The sequence below is a fragment of the Aspergillus lentulus genome, assembly GCF_001445615.1.
Source record: "Aspergillus lentulus DNA, contig: Alt16, strain: IFM 54703, whole genome shotgun sequence".
NCBI classification, from domain to species: domain Eukaryota; kingdom Fungi; phylum Ascomycota; class Eurotiomycetes; order Eurotiales; family Aspergillaceae; genus Aspergillus; species Aspergillus lentulus.
This window is the reverse complement of record NW_028322113.1, coordinates 1,085,860-1,113,421: the sequence shown is the minus strand read 5'-3', so window position 1 is coordinate 1,113,421 and position 27,562 is coordinate 1,085,860. Positions and strand designations below refer to the sequence as shown.

The window sequence follows — 27,562 nt, the reverse complement described above, 5'->3', positions numbered from 1 at the left end:
GGACACTAAATCTATTCAAGGCCATGGCCAAAAGCCGGTCGGGTGTGGTATAACACGCTAGAGCAAAGGTGACCTGACCAGCTTCAGAGCTCTCAGTGAGCTAACTATGGAGTGGTAGTCCGAGTCTTTCCATCATTTCCATGTGTTATCTATTATTAACACAATGACATTCAGGAAGAGTATGTACTAGCGACACCGTTTACCGGCCCATCCAACCTCCGTCAACACAGACCACTTCACCTGAAACATAGTTGCTTGCTTGACTCGCCAAGAACACAATAACACCCTTGAAATCTTCCGGCTTCCCCCATCGGCCAGCTGGGATTCTGGCCATGATGCCAGCATTCCGATTGGTATCATTGATCAAGGCGACGTTCATGTCCGTGTCAATGTACCCAGGGGCGATGGCGTTCACATTGATACCCTTGCTGGCCCACTCATTAGACAGGGCCTTGGTTAATTGCGCAATGCCGCCTTTCGAGGCTGCATATGCCGGAACGGTGATGCCACCCTGGAAAGAAAGAAGCGATGCAACGTTGATGATGGAACCACGGCGGCCGGAAGGAAATTCAGACGCATCCCGAGCCAATAGATAGGCTCCAAATTCACGGCATAGTGTAAACACAGAGGTCAGGTTTACTTCAATAACCTAAGAGAATTCGTAGACGCAATCAGCTTTTGAAAAAGACCAAGAACCAAGGGGAAAGGTCTGACACACCTCGTCCCAATCCTCGTCAGGAAACTTCTCACTAGGGTTTCTCCTTTGAATGCCAGCGCAGTTGAGGAGAATCTCGGGCTTCAGTCCTTGGCTTGTGACTGCTGGAATGATATTCTTGACTTCTTCTCGTTTCGACAACTCGGCCACATGAATCCAAGCTTTTCGACCGACTCGGTTGACAATTTCATCGCGGGTTTGTGTGTTTGATTCGTCTCTCTACATGATACCGATCAGTTACTCCCTGCCACATGTAGTGCAGCCCTCGCCGAGCTAAAAGCAAAGTTAAGGCTAGTGCTCGTACCTGGATCAGTACAATATCCGCACCAGCTTCAGCAAGGGCAATAGCCATAGCCTGACCGATACCCCTCGTCCCGCCCGTCACAATTGCGGTCTTTCCGCTCAGAGAAAATAATGAAGGAACAGTTGCCGACATTCTGATGATTGTGTTGGTTTAATGTAAGAGAATTGGGTGGATTTAAAGTTCCAGTTTTTGTAAATCGATGTCGATGAGACGCCAGAGATCGAAGCAACGATATATTCTTTTATTGTCAATGCACCTATGAAGACTGGTTGGACAAAGGTCCTGAGAAATATGGTCAACGACAGCAATCGCTTATTTCAGAAAAAGATTCTTCAGAGACTTCACCATCGCAACCTGATGACGCTCCATGTCCATAAATATCAACCTGCTGCTTGCTCATTCCTGTCCCCCACATGCGGGGGGCCATCCCACCTGTTGCCCGAAAGGGATACAGCCGTTGCCGTCAGTCGCTGCTGGGTCCTCCGTCGGCTATTGAACCTGCCTTGGACAGCTAGATACAGAGCACGTGGCTTGTATTGTTACCGTAAGATGACATTACCTGAATCCGGGGCTGTAATGGGCTTCCAACAATGGAACCAAGTCACTTTGCACTGCTTCGATGGAGTCTCAAAAAGAGGAGGTCTCAATATGTCTCACGTATGTGAGGTGTGGGCGAGATCAGTAGAAAAGGCATTGAATGCCACAATATACTTTGGCGAATACTGAGCCTCAACCGTGGAGAAAGGACGAAGCAGTCAATCTCCGCAACAAATTCTCAGTGAACGTCTCCTAGGTAGATATCTGCTAGGGTCACTATAGACATAAGACTTCTGATGCCTTCACGAGTCTGTTCGGTGATGTCTGACAATCCCCAAACCGCTATATCATGGATGTGTCGTTGCCAGAGGTCATGGAGTCGGAGACGGTCCCTAAGGTACAGGTAGGTAGATACCTGGATCTCGTATTACCCTTTCATACAACGACCCCCAAACTTAGGTTCACAACCTTGGTAATGAAGTTGCCGCTCGCCAACCTGTACCGTATAGGGACCACGAATCATCTTCCCCAGATTTCATTTCGCCCTTCAAATATATCAACATCATTCGCGAATAAGTGCTCAAAGGATGCAGGGAATCTGCTCCTGTTGCTCTCATCAAAGTTATTGAAGTCTAAATCCCATATTGTGGGTCAAGGCGCTCGTGCCTTGACGGCCAGACCTTCCAGGATAATATGGGCCGTTGACCTGCGTCCTGGAAACATCAACCTGTGCCGCATTTTCATCCAACGTGTATTTGTCTGTCGGCAGTTTGAAGGTACATCACGCTCGGGTCCAAGGACGACGTCTCTTTCATCATCTCGAACCAGTCCATTGAACCGCATTTATCTCACTAATGGACGCGTTCGAATGCCCAGCCTCGCCAGCACCACGTCAATGATGAGAAAATGAGGCTCATGTGCTACTGCTACCGAGTTTTCACTTTCTGAGCTGAAACTGTGACCTTTGAGCAGCAATGGAAAGGGACGAACAGTCTCCGCAACTGGCAGACACCTCAGGGCCGAGGCGTAAATCTCGCTCCGACTCTTCAGCGAAGCGCGTATCAAGAGCCTGTTTGCACTGCCGACAGCGTAAATCCAAGTGCGATTTGTATGTTTCCAGCATTCGCATGACATTTTCGAACAGGGTCTTTTACCTGTTATCGTCCTCTGTTGCAATTCGCTAACAAGTGAACAGGGACAGCAGTGGCAGTCCCGGGGTACCACCATGTCAGCGGTGTATTCGAGACAGCCGCGAATGTGTCCTTGGAGGTTCAAACCGAGGGGGCCGCCGTATTCGCAAAAACAAGATGAAAAATTTCACCCCCGGCACTGACTTGTCCACGAGAATAGAACCACTGATGGACACAACCAGCCCGTCCACCACAGACAGCCGTCCGAATGCATCTGCTTCATACTCCAACCCGGTTGTCTTTGTGGAGCCGAACCCTCCAGCGGCAGTTGCTGTTTCAGAGGACGACGAAGATTCGGCTTCCATCGGTTCTGTACCGCGAAATCCGTCAGATGCCTGGCAATGCCTGACAGGCATAGCGAAAAGAGGCGCCGAGGACTTGAGTTCGGAAACCCACACCGAATCTGCGCGCCCTGGTCCAAACGGTTTCCCATCATTCTCGGCATTTCAGAATGGCGCAGCTACAGATTTCCATCCGACCAGTGGCATCAGAGCCTACAGGCTGGTACAGACGAGGTCGCTGGACACAGGAACAGTGTGGCAGCTTGTTGCTCGTTATGCCGAGAATTTTCATCCCTATCTTCCCTTGGTGCCGCGAAAATACTTTGATCGCAACGCGCTCGACGCTTTCGCTACTAATGAGAAACACTTGTTGACCGCGGTGCTGACCATCGCCTCCAAAGACCTGGTCGAACGGCCGGAGATTCACGAATATTGCTCCAAGTACATGCATGAGCTCATCTCTGGCATTGCTGCTGGTGCCGATTGTGATGTGGAGGCGGTCGAGGCGCTACTCCTCCTCGCCGAGTGGGAACCTCAGGGTCTTCGGCCGCGGATCGAGCGAGTTGGGCGTGGCGAGGAGGACCGAGCCGCCTGGATGCATGTCGGGCTTGCTTTGCGATCGGGCTACTTCCTCGGATTGGACCGCACGTCTTTTCGGGGTGATGCATCGGGAGATACGGAAACAGAAGCCCGCAGACGACTGGCGTGGACCTGCTGCTACATCTCCGACCGGCTGATTTCCGTCCGTATCGGGCGTGCTTTCTGGTCGCGAGGTCCTGGACCAATGACGGGACTCGTCAGCCAGGATTTTCCGTCTCTACAACCGGTCAAAAGCGACGAAGAAGATTATGCAAAGATCTTCCAAGCGACACTGGATCTTACACAACTCTATAACAATGTTCACGATGTACTCTACTCCGGAATGCGGACCAGCAATCAAATGATGCTCATGGGCGACTACGTGAAATACGTGGACGATTTCCGCCTTGCTATTCTCCGTTGGAAGTCCCGCTGGGGCTCGCTTCCCTGTATGGCCTTTTTGACCCCATATGCTTGCGCTGTCAGTCACTTACGCATTTGCAGGTTCCACACCGATGCGAGCCACGTTGCAGTTGTCGTACGAGTATCTGAGGCTCTATACGAATGCATTTGCATTCCAAGCTGCCATCTCCCAGTCACTCGTCTCCAAGCATACAAACAACAATCAGTCGCAAAGGGAGCATTTGCGCGCGACTTTCAACAATGTGGCATCAATGCAGGATGCGCGCTTCATCTACGAGTCTGTCGATGCTGCGAAGGCGTACCTGACTATCCTTGTTGATGAAGTGCATCCGGAAAAGCACTTGCATTTTATGCCTCTGAGATTTTACCTGTATGGAATCTATGCAGCGGTCTTCTTATATAAGGTGGGATGGTCGTCCAAACGATCCGAGTATGAACTGACCCTTGGCAGGCGCGTTCCTTCGGTGTGATGCTGAACTCGGAGGAGATGAAGGTGCGAGAACTGGTCACTCGCAGCACCGAAGTCCTGAAGCGAGCAAGTGCCGGGCCAGATGACATTGGGGCTCGATATGCACGGCTGTTGGAGCTCTTGTGGCAGTCCAAACCTGCGCCTGCTCTCTCCCCTACGGCAACCCACCGAAGCAGCGATCTCTTGATGCAGAATACCCTCAATCGCCTGCCGGAGCAGAGTCATCATGTGCATTTCAGTCCTGCGAATGACTTTTCTTGGCTGGATCTTGAAGCAGTCGGAGACTTTGTGTCTGGAGATCAAATGCCAGGAACGGGTACTCTAGCGTTTGATGCATTCCAACAGGGGCCTGATTTGTATCAATCAGGGCAGGACCGTTCTCAGCCGTGGCAGATGTCACCCTGGGTCGGTGACATGGCGGGCAACCTTTTGTTTTGAAAGCATGCTTCGGGAGTGCGTTACTCATCACATCGCATACTTCGTACCGGTCCAGACTTGAGAGCAGCAGACGCAGTCTTAAGGTTTTGGCGTGGGTTGCCTAGTGCAAATCCTTTTCCGTGTGATTCCAGCTCACCTCCGAGACATTGTTACCCCCACACTGTTGATGCGGGGCCGCGGGGCAACGATACGCGCACCCTCGGGGTTTGCTCCGAGGGAGCAAACAGCTGCCAAGCGGATACCCGAGGGGCGATGCATTGATCATCATCATCTCCCCCGAGTATCAAGGGGTTGTTCTATAGTGTGACTCTCGTTCTCAACGGTGCAGATCATATTGTTACTGTAATACTATTTACCAATGGCGCAGTTGAATGAGGTACGTGGCCGATTGGCCCTCATCACAGGGGCATCTGGAGGGTGAGCATCTTCCTATCTACTTGTAGCTGTTCTGGTGCTGACACTTTCGCTAGGATTGGAGCAGCATGTGCTCGTCAGCTGGCCCAGAAGGGAGTCCACCTCGCCTTGACGTACTCTACCAACCTCGACGCAATGAAGGCCCTTGTAAAAGAGCTTAAATCTAGCCAACCGACCGCAGATGGCGCCGATGCACTTCGCATCTCAATCCACCAGGTTGACGTTGCATCTGCAGAGCAGATCCAGACCATGTTCGAGCAGATTGACAAGGAGCACGGGCAGCGACCGGACATTCTTGTCTCCAACGCAGGCTACGGCAAGCGCATCCCACAGGTCTGGGATATCTCACTAGAAGAATTCGACTATACCATCAACGTGAATCTGCGGGCCTCCTTTATCCTCGTGAAGGGGGTTGTCGACCACATGAGGGAGCAGCGCTGGGGTCGGATCGTCTTTATGTCGTCGATTGCTGGGTACGGCGGTGGAATCAACGGATGTCGTAAGTCCAGTGTCCCTTCGACCTAGACCTGAACCCCGATAACTGACCGTCATCCATAGATTATGCTGCGTCGAAAGGCGGGATGACTGGCATGATGAAGAACCTCGCGACCCGTCTGGCTGAATATAATATCAGCGTCAATGACGTGGCGCCGGCCATGATCGGTGACACCGGCATGATTCCCAGCGCTCAAGCCATCCCTGATGTTGCAGCGGGAATTCCGCTTGGTCGACTGGGTACCCCTGAGGAAGTGGCTAATGTTGTGAGCATGCTGGTAACGACGGGATATATGACTGGCCAGAGTTTGCTGCTGGCGGGTGGTTTAAAGTAGATGCACTTTTGAATACATTTTATATATCGGGAAATACATCACGTAAGTACATGTCATAATCTTCTGTACACCCACATGTAGCCCGTAAGGTACGCTTGCTCCTTAGTCCACCAATATCGAGTCATCATTTACAAACAGGGTATACATTGCAGACGTACACAAACAAATCAAAACCAATCTAGCTCTCAATGACAACCTTGACCACCGGCCTGCCCGTCTCATCTACTCCCTTTCCCGCCAGAGCAAACGCCCGACTCCCATCCTCGAGTTTAACCCGATGGGTAACAACCTGCTTCTCCACATGGTCAAGCTTCCCACTAGCCATCAACTCAATCGCAGCCGGGTACGCATGGCCATCATACCGGAACGTGCCGATAATATCCACCTCCCGGAGCGCCGCCGCGCTCACCGGGAGCGTCTGGATGGGATTCCCCATCCCGATCTGCACCAGGACAGCGCCAGGCCTGGCAGCGTAGATCCCCGCCTGCACGCACGCCGGCACCCCCGTACACTCGTACACGCGCACAAACCCCGACGGAACCCCATTCGCTTCTTTCAGCGCCGCCGCGGTCCGCTGCGCGTTCTGCATCGCGTACGCGGTGTGCTCTGCGGCCGGGGCGTCCGGCGCAGGCGGCGGGTTGGCGGAATCGCCGCCCTTGGGGAGGAGATGAGTCTTCAGACCTAGGTTGAGGGAGTTTGCGATCTCGAGACGTGCGGGGTCGATGTCCGCGACCACGATGGAGGTGAAGGGCTGGGAGGTGGCTAGCGCGGCTGCGAGGAGGAGGCCGATGGCTCCTGCGCCGAAGATCAGTGCGGCCGTCTGGTCGCCTTGTTCCGTGGCCAGTTCCACTTCGGCGAGTGTGGGCGGGTGCGAGCGGCGGATAGCGTGCAGGCAGACGGCGAGGGGCTCGACGAGGGCGCCGCCGGCGTAGGAGACGCTATCAGGAAGCTTGTGGCAGAGGTCGGCGGGGTGGTTGGTGAGTTCCATGAGGGTGCCGTCGAGATGGGGGAAGAGCTTGGCGCTGCTGCGGAACTTCATGTCGGGGCAGATGTTGTAGCGGCCGGTGCGGCAGAGGGTGCAGGTGCGGCAGGGGAGGCCGACTTCGAGGGCGACGCGGTCGCCGACCTGCAGGGTTGTGACCTCTGGTCCGACGGCTGTGACGGTGCCGGAGGATTCGTGGCCAAGGCACATGGGCTCGCGCACGACGAAGTCGCCATTGCGGCCGTGGTTGTAGTAGTGGAGATCTGAGCCGCAGAGACCGGTTGCGCGGATGGCGACCTGGACTTCGGAACCGGTGGGAGGGGAAATGGGCCGTGATTCCTGATGCTGTTATTATCGAGCTGTGATTGTACCTTTAGATTGTTACGTACCAGGCGGAGATCTTTGGCTCCGTGGAGGACGAGTGCTGTCGTGGTGGTTGTGGTGGCCATGGTGCTTGTTGAAATGTCCTTGTCGAGGAGATCAAGGGGTACCTTGGAAGAGAAAAGCTTTTATTCTCATTGCAGAAGAATTATCATGATGATTCCGAAGCATCATCGGTCATTCCTTCATCTTCTCTTCCCCTCGTCGGCCATTGAACAACGTGGGGTCATACCCGGATTTGCTCCGCAGCGGGAATTGAACCTCTTTTCAATAGCCGACAGTCAATATTACCAACATACATGGTGTATTTAAGAACAACGCAGGCGGGAGTGTGTGAATTCAAAGACGATTCTTCTATATTCAGCAGCTTACAGATAGTTACCTCAGTCTGTTCACTCTATCTGCATGTTAGCCAGCATCATTCCTCGCTTCTTCTGCATCTTGCACAAGGTTGTTGTCTCGGTGTATCGTATTTGGTACTAATGTATTGAGGTATCAAGTGTAATACCATACTGTAATACTGGTAAACCCCCACGCAATATGGAGGAACTCCGGGAAATGATGAGCAAGATCAAGTCGACAAACAATATCGAATAAACATGATCAGGATCCAGATACTAGTCAGGTGAATCCTTTCAATTATCTCCTTGATATCTCCTATTCTTCTTCCTTCTCATTCTAATTGCTCTTGTCTCTCCCTGCGCTCTGTTCTTGAACATCGAAGTCTTCTTACACCGCGATAAGAGCTCTCACCCCGCTCTCCAACTCTGACATCATGCCTTCAGCTCTACTCATCGGTGCCATCACCCACGCTAGAAAGGAGTGGGAGGATCTCTCGTCCATTCTGACTCTAAAGGTGAGCTCGCGATTGTAGTCCGGTGGAGTGTCGTCTCTAATGTAGCGTTTGAAGGAATTCCCCGAGGGCACCAGAGACGAGTTCATCCGGAACTGCAAAGACGGCCAGTACGATGATGTGGTAGTGATTTACCGATCCAATACGTCTACCAAGGTAAGCGTGGCAGTGGAACGCGGCGATAAAGGTCTAGTTGCTGATTGAGTTCAGTTCACCGGTCCATTCGACGCAGAGTTGCTCTCCGTCCTTCCCAAGTCATTAAAGTATATCTGCCACAATGGAGCTGGCTACGACAACATTGACATCCCGGCCTGTTCAGAGAAGGGTGCGATCATCTATGACTCTTCGATACAGATTCAGAAAAGCTGATAAACTACAGGAATTGCTGTCTCCAGTACTCCAGTCGCCGTGAACCACGCAACTGCCGATGTAGGCATCTTCCTGATGATTGGCGCTTTGCGCCAGGCTTATGTGCCGTTATCTGCTCTCCGCGCCGGTTAGTAATTCGCCGTTCAATTCCACGAAACTCGAGAAATTGACAACGTCCATAGGCCAATGGCAGGGAAACACTACGCTCGGGCATGACCCTCAGGGCAAGGTGCTTGGTATTCTCGGGATGGGAGGAATCGGAAGGGTAAGCAGTGTACGTTCAAGTCACAGGATCCGGCAGCTGATTGCCTTGCGATAGGAAATGGCCAATCGCGCACGAGCTTTCGGAATGAAGATACAATACCACAACAGATCGAGACTCTCACCAGAGCTTGAGGGGGAAGCGCAGTATGTCTCGTTTGATGAGCTGCTGGCGAATGCGGATGTTCTCAGCTTGAACCTCGCTCTCAATGCGAAGACTCGCCATATCATTGGCGAGAAGGAGTTCCAGAAGATGAAAGATGGTGTGGTCATTGTGAACACGGCTCGTGGTGCTTTGATCGACGAAAAGGCTCTGGTCGCCGCTTTGGACTCGGGCAAGGTAAGCTCCATCCTACCCTCCTTCCTATGTTATGGATAGTAACGTAATGCGACAGGTCATGTCGGCTGGTCTGGACGTGTATGAGAACGAGCCAGAGATCGAACCCGGGCTTGTAAATAACCCCCGCGTGATGCTGCTACCGCATATTGGAACCGCGACCTATGAGACCCAGAAGGAAATGGAGCTGTTGGTCTTGAACAACTTGCGCTCGGCGGTGGAGAAGGGCGAGATGATCACATTGGTGCCAGAGCAGAAGGATATCTTCAAGGGACAGAATTGAAAGTAACTGATGATCCAATAGATCTTATTTTCTTCTAGATAGAGCAATGCACATTTAATAGACGACCATTTCCCTACCAATAACCATAATAACATTGAATGAGTGAGAGGCAAGTGAAGTTAACTTTGATGTTCTTATCTGCCGGGCGGTGAGTGAGTTGACTACCGAACTGGGTCTAGTGTTAGGGCTCGCTTAGGGCGTGCGGGCGCCAAGAGCGAAAAAGCGCACTACAACGAGCGAGCTTCGCGATCTCAAGATTCCAGCGGCCGACCAAAGCAAAGCGACAAAACTTCTCATCCGACATCGAGGACCACCCCGCTCGGCAACCGCATCAAGATGGTGAGTGTTTTTGACATTATTCAAGACGACGGAAACGATGGCGAAGGAATGGATCGAAAAGGAGGAAAAATGGTAGACGGCAAGAGTTGAGGAAATACGCTCTGAGGACGTTTCCCGCTGCACCGGCGATGTTCGACTTCTACCTGTGTCGTTTCTGGCTGTGGCCTGTTCACGAAAGAAGAAATATCGACTATTCGAACCATACCGACGCCATCGTTTCCGCTCCATTTTATGCGTCGTGAAGGCATTGGGAATAGGACATGGTTTTGCTGATGTTGGGTCTTTGTTTGCATCAGGTCCGTTACGCTGCTCAGGACATTCCGGCCGCAAAGAGCGCCCGCGCCCGGGGCTCTTACCTGCGTGTCAGCTTCAAGAACACCCGTGAGACCGCTCAGGCCATCAACGGCATGAAGCTGCAGCGCGCCCTTACCTTCCTCGAGAACGTCAAGACCAAGACCGAGGTCGTTCCCTTCCGCCGGTACGCTGGCAGCATTGGTCGCACTGCTCAGGGTGAGTTACGGCAATTTCTTATCCCTTGAATTGGAGATATCGGTGGAGGTATATGGGACAGTTTTGTGGTTTTCGCAATAGAGGTGGCGGGAATGCTTCGTGCATGGAACACGGATTGATGACCATTGGGGGAACATATTGGAATCAAATGCTGACTATATTACAGGCAAGCAGTGGGGTGTCAGCAAGGCTCGCTGGCCCGTCAAGTCCGCTCAGTTCCTCCTCGACCTCCTGAAGAACGCTGAGGCCAACGCCGACACCAAGGGTCTCGACACCGGCAACCTCATTGTCAAGCACATCCAGGTCAACCAGGCTCCCAAGGGCCGGAGACGCACCTACCGTGCTCACGGTCGTGTACGTTGACCTAAGTTGCACCGCTGGAAATCAGCTAAGAGACTAACTCGGCATCTAGATCAACCCCTACATGACCAACCCCTGCCACATCGAGCTCATCCTTACCGAGGGTGAGGAGACCGTCCAGAAGGCTTCCCAGGTCGTCAAGAAGGAGGGTGTCCACCTCAGCTCCCGCCAGCGTGGTACTCAGATCCGCCGTGCCCTCACCGAGGCATAAGCGGGCTGTAGATGTCGGGGGGTTAGGGTAGTCGGAAAATGAATGGGAAGCCGGAGTTTGCTGTTGTACGGAACAAATACCTGGTCACGGAAAGGAATGCAAAAGAATTTCCATTATTCTATCTTCTGAATAAAACGAAAAAATTCGAAACCAAACGGGCGATGAGCATGAGACAAAAGACATAGACTGGGGGCATCTCGTGGAGGGTCCATCAGCATTGATCTTTGACAGGTCTGATCCTTTTTTTTTTTGGTTCTGTCTCTGTCCGACGTTTCGAGGCTGGGATTGAGTAACTGAGGTTCTCGTCCGGCAATCGGTCGATGATCGGTTTCTTGTCTTGGTACAACCAACCCGGGCCTTCTCTCATATATTTCGAGATAATGTCGAGCGTTATTTCATGAACGGGATACGGATTCATCTTTTCCTTGATACCTACCAAACCTTTCCTTGATGTTTCGAGACTACTCGGATCCAGACCATTAGACTCTACAGTGTAACAACATGAAACTTTCGCTTATCTCCTGTAGTCCAAAGGCTAAACATAAAGGTGAACTCAAAACGTACCACCAGCCATAGTGCTTGACCAAAGAAAGGCGACATTCGTCAGCTTCTGCAACATATCGTTGATGCCTTGAGAAGCCAAGGGTGACGGTGCTGCTCTGCTTGGCTTTTCCAACCAGACCATAGCATTCAATGCGGGACTAAAAAGTGGTTCAACAAATAACTCGTCGCGTGCTGATGGAGTAAGACTCTTAATTCCGATATGCATACGTATCAAGTGTAATCGCTTGCATCACCTGCTCAGGACGACAGTATGGAAGAATAACTGCCTTGCGACCGATGGACCAAGGACGATATCGAATACTCATCATCCAGATAACAGAAAGCTGGCTTGCGTGTCCTGGACGAACATTGCCACTGTCACGGGCCTACTTAACCATATATTTCAGACTATGGTTTGTGGCTCGTGGTTATAATTATGGTTATGGTTCTGATTATGCTCCAGGCACAGCGCGGGGATTTTGTGTGTCAGCCTTCCGTGGAGAGGTACTGCCTAAACTTCTCCGTACTTAAGCTACTTTTGTACCTAGTTGGGGCTGTCAGCTGCGCTGGTGTTTATCTAGGCGATCTGTCTGCTCACCCTCTCCTGTTGTCTTACCACAATAGTTTGCGAGGAGTCCTTGTTGTATATCTCGTTTTCACGTGTTCTATATAATGAAGCGCATATTTGGCTCTCTCAGCAAGCGTTCGAGTGAGTCTCATCCGCCCCTTCTATGGACCCTTGTTCACCTCGGGGACGCTCATTAGAAATAGGCCCATCGCTCAACAGCCCTTCGGAGTACCCGGATGACTCGCCCGAGGGAACGATCCTGAAAGCAGTGGTACGTGCGACCGTCGGAAATATCGTTGAATGACGTCAAATATCGAATAATCACTAATGCGACGACTGGGGTTTATAGAAAGATTTCTGCGAGAGCGGGGGACAGCAAGACGACCGAGTACGTTGGCACTTGGCTCACCAACTGCGCCGTCATTGCATAACATCGCTAATATCCTGATCGCATAGCAAGGAAATGAATTCGTTCACCTGCCCGCCATAGTCGAAAGCGCAGAGTCCAGCCCCAATGCCGCCAGAGAGGCTGCCCAGCGGCTTCGCAAATATCTGTCCGATCCCGCCTCGACTCCAGCCCACATCCAATACAATGCGATTATGCTAATGCGCATACTTATCGACAATCCGGGCCACACGTTTACACGCAACATCGATGCCAAGTTCGTCGCTACGATAAAGGATCTCCTGCGTGATGGGTGGGACCTCAATGTGCAGCACTTCCTGCGGGAAACGCTAGGCGCCATCGAGTCGCAGCGACAGTGGGACGAGGACCTAGCGCCGCTGATGCAAATGTGGAAGAAGGAGAAGAGTAAGCTGAGCAGGCAGAACAGTGGCGTACGCTTGTCAAACCATGTTGAAGTAGTGAAATACATTGCTAACAGTTCGCGGTTTGGGCAGAGCACCTGGAGATCCTCACGGTCGCAGCAGCAGCAACAGCAGCAGCAGCAGCAGGCATACCCATACATGCAGAACTCTGCCCGGCCTGCCTCGACATTACCACCGCCAGATGAGCTCGCTGCTCGCGTGACGGAAGCCAAAACGTCGGCCAAGTTACTCCTGCAGTTCGTTCAGTCGACGCCGCCCACAGAGTTCAACGGAAACGAGCTTATCAAGGAATTCTGTACTCGTTGCCAGACAGCATCTCGCGCCATTCAGAACTATATACATTCGACGAATCCGGCACCCGACGAGAACACGCTTCAGACCTTGATCGAGACGAATGACGAGCTGTCGGTCGCTTTGTCTAAGTACCAGCATGCGTTCCTCAGCGCCCGCAAAGCAACCGGCAACTCGGGGAGCCAGTCACCCGTTCCGTCGAACGGAGCCACTGAGACTGGGATCAATCGTCCACTCCCTGCGCCCCCAGTACCGCAGCGAGAAGAGCAAAGCGCCTCGCCCTCGGTCTTCTCACCACCACTGCTGCAGCTGCAGCAGCAGAGCACTGCAACGGTGGCTCCTTTGTCAGCGGCGACTCCGACGGCAGCGCCGGGGAGTAATAACGCGGCTCGGTATGAGTATCGGTCGGAGGATTTCCAGGTACAGAATCCATTTGCGGATGACTACAGCACAACCAACAACAACAATCTGGGTGCCACACAGAACCAACAGCAGGCAGGATCATATCAACGTCCTACGCAGCACCCGCTTTGAGATCATGGTGATTTACTTCAAGCTCGGCCATTTCCGGTTGACTTGTTTCAAGTATTGGCAATTTCAGGCGATTGGGCGTCCTTGAGCCACTTTGTTTTTTTTGCCGGTGCAATCTAGCCGCTTTTATTATGATGGATATAATTGATGCGATACCACTTTTGCGGATCATGAGCATTGGATATTCCCCCCTGCGTTTTGATTACTCGTGGCATTACTTCCTCCCCCCTTTGCGTGTGATATAATTCGTGGATTGATTGATTGCGGATTGAGGAATTTGAACATAAAATCATCAGAATTGCGGGGACTTCATAGTTTTCCAGTGGGTCGTCGTTATGAGCACATGTGAAAGGCGTCAAGCATATAGATTGATGTTTACGATGCTACGACTCATGAACCTCCCACGGATATTATAACAGGACAAACTCTGGCTCGATATTTTGCCCAGGGAAGCAGGCCGATTCGCCATTTGAAGGCTAGACGTCGCACGATATGAAGTTTTTCTGTCATGGGGCTGTGGTGTTAATGAAGATGAAACTCGCAGAGTGCCAAGCATGCCGGAGCTGCTCTTAAGCAAATCCACCGCCGTCTCCATTTGTTTCATGCCAATTTATCCAAAACCACTTCGGCGCTTCGGCCTGTTTAGACGTTTTCCATGCGCAGTGAGTCGGTCGGTTGCGTTCCGATGCCCTCTGACTCGTTTTTAGCAGCTCAGGAGACAGCTAACGACTAAGCTAGTGCCAACCCTGAGCTATGTCCAGCTCCCAGACCGACACAGATCACAAACGCCCTTTTCCGGTGGAGTAAGCCGGCGCAACTGTGAAATTTCGGGATGAAGTCTGTCCCTGAATCCCTGTTTGAGTCTAGAGCCGTGTCTCAGAATGGACGTCACTCCTGGAGCTGGTCCTGTTGCTCGTTGTATATAGAGTTGGTCGGGCTGCCTTGCTCTCTGCTCCTCTCTCCTCCCTCTCTCTCAGCACGCAGGCTTGCTTCATTCCACATTCTTTCATCTGAGATTGTTAGGTCTGTGACCATTTCATTCTTTCTCTTCCTTTCGCTTCAGTCTAAGACTCTCCTTGATCGATCCACGTTCGGTATACTGGTATACCTGTTCCATTCGCTGAACCTCATACTTTCCACATTTCAATTCTCAACCACCCCACAACCCACACAATGAAGCAAACCGGAACCCTTGTTGCCCTCGCCGGCCTGGTCTCCATGGTCCACGGCCACGGTTTTGTCTCCTCCCCCAAGCCTCGTATGCCCGGTGCGGCCATGAAGGCTGCGTGCGGTAACCAGGTGGAGATCAACCAGCAGTCCGACAACTACGGCAACATCCAGGGTGAGCTTCAGGTCGCCAAGAGCCAGAGCGACTACAACGCCGGGGAGTGTGACATCTGGCTCTGCAAGGGTTACAAGTTCGAAGACAACAAGGACAACGTCTACTCGTACACCGCCGGCCAGACCGTCGACTTCGTGGTTGACATCCGTGCCCCTCACACCGGTGTGGCCAACGTCTCCATCGTCGACACCGCTACCAACACTGTGATTGGCAATACTCTCAAGTCCTGGACCGACTACGCCTCGACCGCCACCGGTGTCTCCCAGGACGAGACCAACTTCAGCATCACCATCCCCGACAACCTTGGCAGCAAGTGCTCCGAGGCCGGTGCTTGTGTCATCCAGTGGTACTGGTTTGCCGAGTCGATTGACCAGACCTACGAGTCCTGCATTGACTTCACTGTTGGCGGCTCCAGCTCCGGCTCCAGCTCCGGCTCCAGCTCCGGCTCCAGCTCTGGCTCCAGCTCTGGCTCTTCGGCTGCAACCACTACTCCCAGCGTTGCTGTCACTACTCCCAGCACCGGAAACAACGTTGTCTCCACGCCTACCACTATGGTCACCAGCGTGAAACCGACTGCCACCGCGGCCGCTGGCACCGGTAATGGCGCTAGTTCGTCCACGTCTTTCCCCACCAGCGGCACTGCTGAGGAGCAGCTTAGCTACGTTGCTTCTGTTCTGAAGTCTCTGCTGCAGTATATTGCTTAGGAACGAAGAAACTGATGTACCATCTGGAGGGTGAAGTGTGTGTAACTAGCGATAGAAATAGAATTGCCTGTCTGCATAAGGCTGTTGCACTAGAGGATAGGCGTAATGCATAAGTAGTGTTGGTCATTTCTTACACATCCGTTGATCAGATAAGATAGCTCAGCCACTGCCAAGACGGGGGTTTTCCGTTTGGGGAAACCCGGATAACTCTCACTTTTCCTCCCCTCAACGATCAAAACCCATGCATCCCTCCCACCCCCCCGGTCTTCTTCGACATCCATCATAAGTTGATTTACTCCGTATAATCAATTACTTCACCATGGAGGACAGCCACTTTCGACACAGCATCTCTCACCACCCTTCACCCTTCAACCCACACACCCTACACTCGCACATCCCCCGAGACCGAGCCTCATCAGCCTTGTCCTTGAACGCAGCCACCAGCACAGCACTCGATCCCTCCGACCAAACATCACCACACATCTCTCAGCACCGCACGAACCCAAGCAGCGATGAAGAAGGACAGCCGCCGCCCCGGTACACGCCAGAAAACGATCCCTTCCAGCTCGCCTCGAAGCTGAAAACCGCCGAGGAGATCCGCCAGATCCAACCAGTAGCCAACACCTCGCGCAAACGCGATGCCTCTTCAGCCGCAGCACCAGGAATCAAACTCCGCAGCCGCAACGCCATCTCCGTCACCCTGGCCTCGCGCCAACTGCAGGGCTTCTACAAGACGCAGAACGAGAACATCGAGCGCATGCTCAAACCCGTCGAGGAACACGTCCGCGCCGCGCGCGAACTCAACAGCAACAACGCCCTCCGCTACCGCATCGCCGTCTACGGCTCCTTCGCCGCCAACGTCGTCCTCTCCGTCCTCCAGCTCTACGGCGCCATCTCCTCCGGCTCCCTCTCCCTCTTCACCACCATGGCCGACGCCATCTTCGACCCCTGCTCCAACCTCACCCTCCTCCTCTGCAACAAGGCCGTCAACCGCGTCGACCCCCGCAAGTTCCCCGCCGGCAAAGCCCGCATCGAAACAGCAGGCAACATCTGCTTCTGCTTCCTCATGACAGCCGTCTCCTTCATCCTCATCGCCTTCTCCATCCGCGAGCTGGTGGAGGGCTCCGACGCCGCTACGGGCTCCTTCTTCCTCCCCTCCGTCATCGCCGTCGTCGTCGCCTTCTGCACCAAACTCGCCCTCTTTTTATATTGTTGGGCCCTCCGCAACCAGGTCTCCCAGATCAGAATCCTCTGGGAAGACCACCGCAACGACCTCCTCATCAACGGCTTCGGTATCCTCACCTCCGTCGGCGGCAGTAAACTCCGCTGGTGGATCGATCCCATGGGCGCCATTATCCTGTCTGTGCTTATCAGCGTCCTCTGGCTGCATACCGCCTACCATGAGTTCCAGCTGCTCATCGGCGTCACTGCCGATACGAAGATGCAACAGCTCATCACTTATATCTGTATGTTATCGCTTCCATTACTAAATGATTGAAAAAAAGGCTAATGACGGCTCAGCTATGACTCATTCCCCCTACATCACCGCCATCGATACCGTCCGCGCATATACCTCCGGCCCCCGGCTGCTCGTCGAAGTCGACATCGTCATGGATGCCGAGGAGTCCCTGCGTGCGACCCACGATGTCGCCGAGGAGCTGCAGATAAAGCTCGAGTCGTTGCCCGATGTGGAGCGGGCCTATGTCCATGTCGACTATGAGACCACTCACAAGCCGGAGCATTTCTTGAAGAAGGAGCTATAATCTCTACACCTGAATCTACATTTGCTATTGCTATTATGGGATATTTGTACGGGTTGGAGTCAGTCAATTGCTAATATTGGGAATCATTGTATTTGTCTAAGGTGTATCCACATGTCATATCTATCTGCAACCACCACTGGCCTCTAGATACCTGCAACCCAGGCTCGCCAGAGCAAGAAACATCCGGGCGTCCTGTGAAATAAACCCACGAAAACAAAGAACAAGAAAAAGAGAGCCATGACCATCATCAGCGCACGCAACAGTCAACAAAAATGATCACGATTGTTCAAAGAGAGCAATAGTAGAGCAAAAGTTACTCTCATTCTCGTCCTGCGGCACAATACCCGCGCCGGTAGACGAGGTGATCATGTTGACGCTGGCCTTGGTGCTCAGTCCGTACAGATGGACATTCGAGCAGTCAACCTCCACCATGTTTTCTTGGCACGACTCGGTGTCCAAGCATGTCTGGCCGTAGTTCTCGAAGAAGCTGTACAGACCCGCCCCGTACACGAACAGATCCGAGGTGTTCATCACGCGCAGACCCCAGGCCTTGCGGCACGAGGCGGTCGTGCAGTGGGAGAAGGTGGGATCGTTCCATGTGGTCTGGGGCGTGAAGGGTGTCAGTGCGTCGGGGTTGGACTGGTAGTATGGCGTCTCGCTCTGGATCAAGGCCATGAACACGTTCTGCGCGTTTGCGACCTGGTAGTTGTACAGCTGGTGGTGTTCCGAGGCCGTGCCATACAACCAGACGGGTCCATTGCTCTCAACCAGGACGCCACGGCCGGTGTAGACGTTGATCTGGTTGTGGTCCGCCAGATCGAGCTCATGGTCCGCCGTCCAGAACCAAGCGTTCTCGATGTAGGCGCTGGCCTGCTCGGTGATGTGCAGCAGCAGGAACGCGCCGATGCACTCCGGGTTGGGGGTTGTGGTCATCTTGGGCGTCTTGGAGCACTTGTCGCTTTGCAGTTCCGTGCCCGCGGAGCCGCCAATGCGGAAGTGCACATCCCACATACCCACAGATCCCTGGCTGGCTTCGGCAACATTCCATTCCATCAGGATTGCACCGGGCGCCGGGCCCTTGGTCTGGATGGCGAGGTCGCTGATCTCCACAGAGCCCTTTTCGCCGGGCTGACCAATCTGAAGAAGGGGAATTGGGTTCTTTTCGTCGGCAAATTTGTCGCCGTGAGCCATGAGAAGGGGCCAGACCTCACCGGTGATCTTGATGTTCTTGGGCACTTTGATAGTGTCGGTGATGATGTAGGCACCGTGATCGAAGTAGACGATCTGGTCTTCCGTCACGCTATTCAGCACTTTCTGGATGGCGGCGGTGTCATCGGTTTGGCCATCACCCTTGGCACCAGCCGACTTGACGCTCACAAAGGACGAAGCGGCGTATTCAGTATACAGCGGCTTGGATCGCTCAAACACTTTCGGGCCATTCAATAAAGAGCTTGGCTTGGTCGCTTGAGGCATGACGGTCTGAACACGCGTCTTGGTGATTGCCTTGCTCGCGCATGCACCGGCACTGTGGACCACGGCTGTCGAAGCGGCCGTGGCCGAGGAGGCGGATACCTGCCCAGTGGGAATATCTGGCTTAGTGCTCGTGGTGTGCGGAGCATTTGGAACGACGACAGGCGTCTCTCCGGCGGAGCCGCCACCAGATGGAGCTACTGAAGGCTTTCCGGCAGCGACAGTTTCCGCAGGCGGGGCAGGTGGATTTTTACTCGACGACACTTGAGAGCTGATGGTCGAACCAGAACCAAAACCAGGTCTGGAAAGGCCGCCAGACAGAGTGGGATACACTACAGGCGTAGTCATGGCTGCACTGAGCTGGCCTGCTACCTGAGTCGACTCGGAAGCATCTGCATTGGATTGGCGAGCCTCTGTCGATGCTGCCGCAGGCGCCGTTCTTGCCGGGGCGGATTCTAGGGTCTCACTGTACTGCGCAGGACAAGCAACAACGGTCTCGACAACCGTCTCTGTCACCACGCGAACCTTGGGCTGAGTGGCGCGCTTGTTGAGAGACGCCGTTGGACTGTAGGTGTTACCCTGGATCCAGCTAGCCACAACAGATCCGCCTTTGAGGATAGTGTTCCCATAGATACCGGCAACGGCCACATTGGAGCCGGTAAAATCGACATTCTCAAGGATCAACACCCCGCCGCCGACGGGAATACTGTCTTGAGTGAACGCGGTGACAACGCCAGTGGGAGTGTTGGTAACCGAGCTGTCGAGCAGGAGAACGGAGCCAACTGTCTGGTTCTGAGGGGCGTTGGACATGTTGAGACCGACCTGGCAGTTGTTGATGGAGATGGACTTGAAGGTCCAGGCCCAGTTCCAGTTCATGAAAACAGCCGTGTTGCAGTCGTTGAAGCTCAGGTTGCGGGTCGTGAACTGCTGGTTGCCAACGAACATGCCGTAGTTGCCACCATTGAAGGTCAAGTCGGACATGAAACCACCGGAGCCGTTGTCCATGAAGATACCTTGCTGCTTGTTGGCGTCGCCTCCTCCCCTGATCATCTCGAAGCGGATGTTCTGCAAGCTGGTTGCCTGACCCACTTGCCAGTGGATACCAGCACCGGAGCTCATAGGCATGGCCCTGAGGTCGATGACAAGGTTGCGAATGGCGCGGAAGAAGTTGTTCTGGTTGGTGTACCAGTTTGAGCCGTCATTCTCGTACGGGTCGGCATCAATCACCGCCATGCCTGTAAAGTCGGCGGATGCTTTGATCACAGGAAGATTAATGGCATCACCGACGATCTGAGTGTAGTAGTACTGGATGATGGGCTTCGAGACAATGTATGTACCGGGAGGAAAGTAGACCAGAGCGGGAGTGGTGGTAGAGGAATCGCATCCCTTTCCGCACCGGTTACCGGAAGACATGGCCTGGTTGATCGCCGCAGTATCATCGGTTACTCCGTCGCCTAGCTTGTCGGTTAGCAAAGTAGCGTGATCTCAGTAGAAGGAGACTACCTTTGGCGCCAAAGTCCTTCACATTGCGGTAAACCTGATAACCTGAGCTCTGGCCAAAAGCCACTGCTCCTTGACGCTTAATATTAGCCACCCAGTAGCTTGACGCAGTATCTCTAGCTAGATTTGCATGCAAATCGAGAGCCTCTGGGGTAGGAACTGCATTGACAAGGCCCAGAAAGAGCAGTATCTGCGCTAGCAAGACTACGATTGGGGTGCGAAGAAAGGCCATCTTCAATTGACTGCGATATGATCACTGAGCCAGCAATGATCGATGCAAGTAGCAAACAATTTTGGTCAGTAACCAGTACTGAGAGTCTTCCCACGCCTTGTTCTTTGGCGCGTAGAAGAGAAATGAATGGAGGGCGTATCAAGGAAAGAAGTGAGACTGCAAGGGAATATCAAAGAATGAAGGGAAGAAGGTACAGATGAAAAAAGGAAGGAGAGACAACAACAGCACCACACCACCAGAAGTGAAGGAAAGGAGAGAAGACAGTAACAGAAGAGATAGAAACAGGTGAGAGAGACAGAGAAGTGTTAATAATTAGGTAGGAAGAGGGACTAGATCAGAATAATTGCTCAGGCCAAACAACAATGAAGCCTGAGTGAATTGTATAGCGACTGTCACTTCTCAAACAAATACCGCCACAATACAGCATTCAAAACCAATAACAGTCATTAAATGAGGGAGCAGACCTCGTAATGTTTTGAAATTACCTCTTATAGTTGAGGAGTGAATAACAGCCAATCAGCGGTAGTCGTTGGGCGGAAACCCACTGTCGGCAACCAATCAGATTCAAAAACGGTGGCCTTCCTGGTCGAGCGTGAAACACTCAGACGGGCCGATGAAACGCTTCAAGCAGCAGAAAGCAGTGATGGACTGAATGATACACCCTTTGAGGATAGTTCTCCTGGTCTATAAATATTAGCAGTCCATTTGATGAAATTAAAGGAAGAACAAGCCTCGACTGCTCTGTTCCATGATCGGGAAAGTGGAGATACTAACCTCGAATTAGGTACCTTAGTGATTCGAACCGAGTTGCAACTTGCAAGGGAGTGAGGGTAGTCTTGGAAAGGAGAGGTCTCGACTCGCGAGAAAGGGAGCAGGAAGATAGGTACTTGCAAGCACAAGAGGAGAAAGAGGCAGAAGAGGAAGAAGAAGAAAGCTCCTAGAGCAAAAGCAATAGATCCGCCCAGTAGCCTATATACCGGACGCAAATCCTAGGGCCTAGACAACATACCTCGAAATCGTCCAGGACGACACAACCCACATACTACTGTCTACGAGTAAACTGAAGACTCAAATTCCTCTCATCCCAGTTCTGGACTTCAGTCTCACCTGTCCATGCGATAACCTCGCAACGGTTTTGGCCTGGAATCGGTAGGCCGACAGCCCCTGGCATAGAAGCGCGCGGACATTCCATGCTCGACATATTTCCTGTTTTGTCGCTGAGGATTCAACGATCTGCTCGATGATTCGCGTACCTGGCACCTGCACGTAGAATGACAAGAATCCTCACATAGCAGTCGAGACCAATGGCGCGTGCGGTGCGGTCTCGACGCGCAGATCAACGGCCCAGAGATCCACTTGGTCGTCAGGAGGATAGACTGGGTACTTGACTGGACATTCTTGACGCGGGACCGGCATCTAGTCACGTCGTCGCTCGAGACAGGATTCATCATAATACGTCAGCAGGAGGAGAAGTTCAATCACGCTATTGTGGTTGAGTCGGTTTCCTCACAGTTCGGCCGCCCATCTTGAAATAAATATTGGCACTGCATATGCGGATAAAACACGGGACTAGACTACAGACTACGCAGAACAATCTGCATCCACGGCACGTGGATCCACCGCATTATCTAGGCCAGGGGGCAAAGTATGTCTGCCGTGCTGCCTTGGCAACTCTGCAACGATCGATATAGGACTAGTGAGATAGTTGCTAAATGCGAGCAGCGAGAGCTGCATACTCCCTAAATAGTAGCCACTAATACCAAACTTGATCAAGGACGGATGCGAAATCCATTGTATCCAAGAGGCCGACTCCCTCAAAATCGGAAAACAGGGAGACGTCTAGATCATCCACAGAATCTACAGCAGAGGTTTCAGTTGTAGTCGCCGCTTCGGGCGCCAGAATTTCGTCCATGATGCGAGAGAAGACTCGAGTCGCTCGGCTGAAAAATGCATTGTTGGCGGTGCCTGGCCCGGTCATTGACTCGAGATGCGAGATAAAGACACTGATGTGCCGAACGAGAATGCCTCGAGGATAGACGCTCGGTAACTGATTTGTACTGGCGTGCATTTGGAGCGCTCTGAGTAAAACACTCGCGCTGGGAAAGCCGTAGAGAAGAAGCTGCGACTGGTTAGTCGCGTCTTTCGTGCAAGGCAGTACCTTGGGGGAATTGCTTACTGTCCAGATAAAGTCGCGATGGATATCAACCGCCCATTCCTGTTGTCTGCCAAAGGTCAAGACTGTCGAGAGGATGGTCGAACTCACATCGACCAATGCAGTGCTATATTCTGTGCTGTTGAGAACCAACAGCCGCTGCACTAGAAACTCATTGTAGAGAAACGCCAGGTATGAGACAATGAGCATGACCTTGACGCTAATCGGTTGATGAGTGTTCCAGCAGTCCTCTGTATAGTGAAGATGACTAGGTACCGAGTCCCAGGCCTGGCGGCTACGGCGGGAGACGTCTCTTTGTTCCGCGGTTAGCCTTCAGCGTTAGTCCATGAGGGATCAAGCTCACCTCAATTGCTCGTCCCGGTCCTCGCTGGACTTTGTCAAGGACAGCTCCAGGATTTCCTCCCGAAACGTGCTGATAAGGAAGCGCAGTCGGATCCAGCCTGAACGCTGGTAGACAGCATGAAAACTCCACCCTTCCGCCGTCACTGATCTTTGCGCAAGCTCTCTACTCCCAGTAAGAGCCTCATCGCTGATATCAAGAGGCAGACGGCAATCAGAATGTCTCCACGAGATCCGGGGCGGTCGGCCCAGGAAGGTCGCAATACTCTTGTCCCATTGATAGATAGCGGCGAATAGCCTGCGTCTGGACTCCAGCAGGAAGTCCGGAAGATCAGTGCGTTCATCCGAATCCCGGTGCAAACCAAGCTCGAAAATGCATGTCGCGAGTTCGCCTAGCCGATGCCAGGTCACTGAGCCTGTGACATCGTCAGTCTTCTGCCTGCTTCACGCATGACATGTACAACTCACTCAAGTGACCAAGGACCAACGTGGACAAGAGAAGATTTTCGTGGAGTAGCCAGAGCGTAAGGTCATTCACAGGCGATAGATATTTGCACATTTCAAGTGCGGTGTCACTGGCCGAGAGCATCCTGCGCGCAAAGCGTGAGGACAGGAGCTTGTTCTTCGGTCGCCCCAACCCGAATTGACTCGCTCGACCTGCCAGAGCATAAACAACGCCAAGTATCTCCAAACGCAGGCAAGAACCTGTGTAGAGCCTGTGGAAGTGGGCTCCGTCCACCGTAGGCGGGACATTAAATTTCTGCCTCGTGTTGTCAAGGACGGTTGCAACCAACGCCGGAATTTCTGTCTCCCCTTGATCCAGCTGGTACGCATGGTAGGTATCCTGCATCTGGGATAGTGCAGTCAGGACGAAAGGTGCTGCAATCACGGCAGCCTGACTGACACCGTAGAATTCCAGTATCAGTTGCTTGAGAGTAGGAAATTCCACGAGATGGCCGACGACCTCGATAGCTCTCTTCACCCACCACGCTGGAACAGACGACGCCGCAGTGCTTTCATCAGCGGGAGGGACTAGCTCATTCGCACCGTCTCCTTCGCCCAGGACGGAAACAAAACTGGTCGGTCCCAAGTATCCAGCTGAGAGCAAGTGGTCTGACCTCGAGCCTGAAGACGACAAAGCCCCAGGTGACCCACGGAGTTCAGATGGGGACGTTGTAGAAGCATGCTGATCCTCAATGAACCCCCGACTCCGCCTCGTAGCCCGTGTCAGAGGCGCAGGATGATAAAAGCACCGACTGGTGCTGCCGCGCCGCACACAGCGGGAACATACAGGATGCGCATGGTCACACCGGACTTTGTCTTTGCGACATGGCTCGCAGGAGGCGGGCTTTCCATTCCGGCGGCGTGAGGACCTGCTACGGTCAATGGAGATATCCTTTGTATTGGAAATGTGCAACTCACATGGCAGCAGGTGTCTACTTTCTCGTTCGAGTGCTTTGACTCGAGAGAGGACTGGTCTTCCCTCGGGATCGCTGAATGATGCATTGTTTCAACTTAAGCCCTCTTCTTGTTGTACCAGCAGTAGTTTCGGCGTTCGGCGTTGGGAGGGTAATCCCTGTCGGCATTACGCCGTAGCAGTGAATATCTAGTCATGTGACCAACACCCAAACGCAACGATTACACGCCGTCCTCCTGTGAAAAGCTCTCCTGCGTTTAGCTCAACCTCAATATCTTGATTTCAAATAGCCTCCCCGCTAGAAACCACACTTCAAGTCCAAACATACTGGCACGATAGTACTCTGTAAGTATTCCGGGACTTGTTCGTGGTGGAACTACGGCAGTTCATTTACATATATGGGGTAACTCCTTCAGCAATCAAGCGGATTGGTAACTTTCACTTCCCCGTACTTCAAATGAATCATATTTGTCGATGATTGCATGGCCATGCTAGTAGACCGGGTGGTAAGGTGGAGATAGAAAGGGTGATGATGAGACACGGTGTTGACCATGGATGTTTACAGCATAGATGATTGTCTTGATGGCTAGAGCTTCTAGATTGGATGGAAGGTGGAAGGTGGAAGGTGAACAATGAACAAGGACCACTGAGGATAGGTACGGTATGCATGCGGGCCGATCCGCTTTGAACCATGGTCACTACCAGAGAAGTAAGGTACAGTGGCACTGCAACCACTCAAACTACGTAGAAATGGCTGTGGGCCCAACTAAAGCATCATGGATGACGCATCCTAGTCGTCGCACTCCTTCAGCGAGTTGATCCTCCTCAGACCAGGCGAAACAAAGTCGCAGGAAATCATGAAAGTCGTTGCCTCGGTCCACCGTGTCCCCAGGAACCTGGAAAATCTCACCAGCAGCCACCTTTAATTTCTGCTGCTCCATAGCCAGTTGCACGATATCACTTGCGCGTAACGGACTCGGAAGACGCACCCAGATAAAGTATCCGCCGACGACCTCGGAGGAGTAGGGCACTACTACGCCCAGAGGGAGCAGGTGTTTGCGGATAGCCGACATCATGACATGGTACCTGCGCGCATAGGCGGGCTGCAAGACCTCAGTCAGATGAGACTGGAAGGCCCCGTTGGCGAGCAACTGAGCAATTATCGTGGAGGCCATTTGGGACGGCGCCCCTCCAGACCGCGATGAACCTCTGCCAGTCATCAGCTCATACAATTTCGGTCAAAGTCTCGTTTACGAGGAAATACGCTTGAGAAAGACCGTAGGCAAACTTGGCCGTGCCTTCTGCCCATCCGGTCCGCATGCCAGGGCCGATGAGCTTACTGAAGCTCCCGTTACTGACGACGTTTCCCCATTCATCCTGGGGGCCTCCGTTCAGGTAGCGATCAATGTCTACCAGCCGAGGCACGCGTGCCTCGTCGGGCGCGGCAAGGGGGCGGTCTGGATCCACGGACCACTGGAGGAAATCGTAGACGTCATCTGTGACGATCAAGGCATCGAACTCGCGCGCAAGCTGGACCAGTTTCTCCCGATCGGACAGGGACATGGTCCGCGTGGTGGGATTAGAGAATGTCGGCGTGGCATAGATGAGGTGTTTGTAGATTTTCCCCCATGGCCTCGGAGGTTTATGTTTCTTTACAGATCAGTTGGTGGGTGGAAGAGAGAGAGAGAGAGAGATCTCTGATATACAGCCAGTGTCTACCGTACCGGTTCGAATCTCTGCTCTTCATTAGCTTTCCGCTCGGCGGCCTCCATCTCCCGACGGAGATATTCAAGATCAAGCCCCGCGTCATCCTGCGGAACGGCTCTGATACGACCCGCGAAGCCGGCATCGTCCACCATCCGAGGCGCCAGGTGATACGCAGGCGCTACCATCCAGACATGTCTGGTGTAACTTGGATCAGTGAAGACCTGGAAGATACATGCCAGATTCTGGCTGGCACCTCCAGTAATGCAGATCCGATCGAAACAAACCGGATCGCGTGGTTTGTAAAAGTGGGTCAGCCATTCAGCAACGCTCTTTCGCAGGGGCAGATAGCCATCATCAGGACCGTACAACAGGGCTGGGGTCCAGATGGACGGCGTGGACAGGACGGTGGCGGATGCTTGAGCCAAGGCGGTGGTGGGCAACAGGGCAGGGTTAGGCCAGCCTCTGAAGAGATCGATCAGCTCTTCGGGGGGAACAAAACCCATGTCGACAGCTGTCACTTGCCACTTGCCAGTATGTGTACGGAGTAGATAACTTTAACCACGTATCGGTTTCAGTCGATGACCTTTGGTGTTGTCGTTGAAAATTTCAGTGTGGAAGGACAAGGACACGTCAGTCCGGTGACGTTGGCCGCCGCCATTTGAAATGACCGAGTGTCTGAGACAGAGAAATACGCGTGCTTCTTTTCCTTTTCTCCGTCCCTTTAGTGTCTGTCCTGATCTGGATAGCTTACGACCAAGTACGTTCAATATGAGCAAACGTGAGACTAGTGAGGAATTAATTCACATTTAATCTACTCCTGTTATTGTTGTGGACAGTCAGTTGAAGCACCACAGAAAAAAAGCATCCGGATGACTTGCAAGCTTGGGTGTGGGGATTACCGTACTGTACCTTACCACGGCCGACGAACTGTTACCGATTTCCGGTCGGGGTTTGCAAGCATTTTCCCGGCACTGCGGATACCAGCCATGGCTGAGCATCAGTGTAGGAATGCTCCGTTAACTGATTATGATGGATGATGGAATTATATCAAATCAAACCAAACCAAACAAACAAAACCAACACTATTA

General features: G+C 52.8%; 11 protein-coding genes across 11 annotated transcripts; 6 read left to right on the top strand and 5 right to left on the bottom strand.

Annotated features, from left to right (window-relative positions):
* Positions 1-199: 199 nt before the first annotated feature.
* ALT_7841 (putative 2-deoxy-D-gluconate 3-dehydrogenase) lies at positions 200-1,151 on the bottom strand (the record flags this gene model as incomplete). The annotated part of the gene is made up of 3 exons (XM_033561083.2): positions 200-649; positions 719-934; positions 1,020-1,151. The coding sequence occupies 3 exons, from the start codon at positions 1,149-1,151 to the stop codon at positions 200-202; spliced, it is 798 nt and encodes a 265-aa protein (XP_033416974.2).
* Positions 1,152-2,530: 1,379 nt separating this feature from the next.
* On the top strand, positions 2,531-6,180 carry ALT_7840 (uncharacterized protein; the record flags this gene model as incomplete). The annotated part of the gene is made up of 7 exons (XM_033561084.2): positions 2,531-2,664; positions 2,752-4,055; positions 4,111-4,433; positions 4,481-4,903; positions 5,304-5,353; positions 5,407-5,849; positions 5,909-6,180. 7 exons carry the CDS (start codon positions 2,531-2,533, stop codon positions 6,178-6,180), a joined length of 2,949 nt encoding a protein of 982 aa, XP_033416975.2.
* Positions 6,181-6,358: 178 nt separating this feature from the next.
* Positions 6,359-7,611, bottom strand: ALT_7839 (NAD(P)-dependent alcohol dehydrogenase; the record flags this gene model as incomplete). Its single annotated transcript, XM_033561086.2, has 2 exons — positions 6,359-7,501; positions 7,552-7,611. The coding sequence occupies 2 exons, from the start codon at positions 7,609-7,611 to the stop codon at positions 6,359-6,361; spliced, it is 1,203 nt and encodes a 400-aa protein (XP_033416977.2).
* Positions 7,612-8,318: 707 nt separating this feature from the next.
* On the top strand, positions 8,319-9,646 carry ALT_7838 (D-mandelate dehydrogenase-like dehydrogenase; the record flags this gene model as incomplete). Its single annotated transcript, XM_033561087.2, has 7 exons — positions 8,319-8,399; positions 8,454-8,552; positions 8,607-8,721; positions 8,776-8,892; positions 8,948-9,030; positions 9,085-9,366; positions 9,422-9,646. 7 exons carry the CDS (start codon positions 8,319-8,321, stop codon positions 9,644-9,646), a joined length of 1,002 nt encoding a protein of 333 aa, XP_033416978.2.
* A 128-nt stretch (positions 9,647-9,774) lies between these two features.
* On the top strand, positions 9,775-11,066 carry rpl17 (60S ribosomal uL22 domain-containing protein; the record flags this gene model as incomplete). Its single annotated transcript, XM_033561088.2, has 5 exons — positions 9,775-9,794; positions 9,832-9,985; positions 10,282-10,495; positions 10,662-10,849; positions 10,908-11,066. The coding sequence occupies 5 exons, from the start codon at positions 9,775-9,777 to the stop codon at positions 11,064-11,066; spliced, it is 735 nt and encodes a 244-aa protein (XP_033416979.1).
* Positions 11,067-12,281: 1,215 nt separating this feature from the next.
* On the top strand, positions 12,282-13,830 carry ALT_7836 (VHS and GAT domain-containing protein; the record flags this gene model as incomplete). Its single annotated transcript, XM_089600332.1, has 4 exons — positions 12,282-12,318; positions 12,381-12,448; positions 12,527-12,565; positions 12,634-13,830. The coding sequence occupies 4 exons, from the start codon at positions 12,282-12,284 to the stop codon at positions 13,828-13,830; spliced, it is 1,341 nt and encodes a 446-aa protein (XP_089455225.1).
* A 1,170-nt stretch (positions 13,831-15,000) lies between these two features.
* On the top strand, positions 15,001-15,873 carry ALT_7835 (uncharacterized protein; the record flags this gene model as incomplete). The annotated part of the gene is made up of 1 exon (XM_033561090.2): positions 15,001-15,873. The coding sequence occupies one exon, from the start codon at positions 15,001-15,003 to the stop codon at positions 15,871-15,873; it is 873 nt and encodes a 290-aa protein (XP_033416981.2).
* A 319-nt stretch (positions 15,874-16,192) lies between these two features.
* On the top strand, positions 16,193-17,636 carry ALT_7834 (cation diffusion facilitator family transporter; the record flags this gene model as incomplete). The annotated part of the gene is made up of 2 exons (XM_033561091.2): positions 16,193-17,339; positions 17,395-17,636. 2 exons carry the CDS (start codon positions 16,193-16,195, stop codon positions 17,634-17,636), a joined length of 1,389 nt encoding a protein of 462 aa, XP_033416982.2.
* A 276-nt stretch (positions 17,637-17,912) lies between these two features.
* ALT_7833 (glucan 1,3-beta-glucosidase) lies at positions 17,913-20,838 on the bottom strand (the record flags this gene model as incomplete). The annotated part of the gene is made up of 2 exons (XM_033561092.2): positions 17,913-20,560; positions 20,610-20,838. 2 exons carry the CDS (start codon positions 20,836-20,838, stop codon positions 17,913-17,915), a joined length of 2,877 nt encoding a protein of 958 aa, XP_033416983.1.
* Positions 20,839-22,591: 1,753 nt separating this feature from the next.
* ALT_7832 (transcription factor domain-containing protein) lies at positions 22,592-24,706 on the bottom strand (the record flags this gene model as incomplete). Its single annotated transcript, XM_089600331.1, has 5 exons — positions 22,592-22,957; positions 23,015-23,303; positions 23,355-23,766; positions 23,819-24,564; positions 24,642-24,706. 5 exons carry the CDS (start codon positions 24,704-24,706, stop codon positions 22,592-22,594), a joined length of 1,878 nt encoding a protein of 625 aa, XP_089455224.1.
* Positions 24,707-25,507: 801 nt separating this feature from the next.
* ALT_7831 (aminotransferase-like domain-containing protein) lies at positions 25,508-26,977 on the bottom strand (the record flags this gene model as incomplete). The annotated part of the gene is made up of 3 exons (XM_089600330.1): positions 25,508-25,918; positions 25,998-26,417; positions 26,492-26,977. The coding sequence occupies 3 exons, from the start codon at positions 26,975-26,977 to the stop codon at positions 25,508-25,510; spliced, it is 1,317 nt and encodes a 438-aa protein (XP_089455223.1).
* Positions 26,978-27,562: the final 585 nt, after the last annotated feature.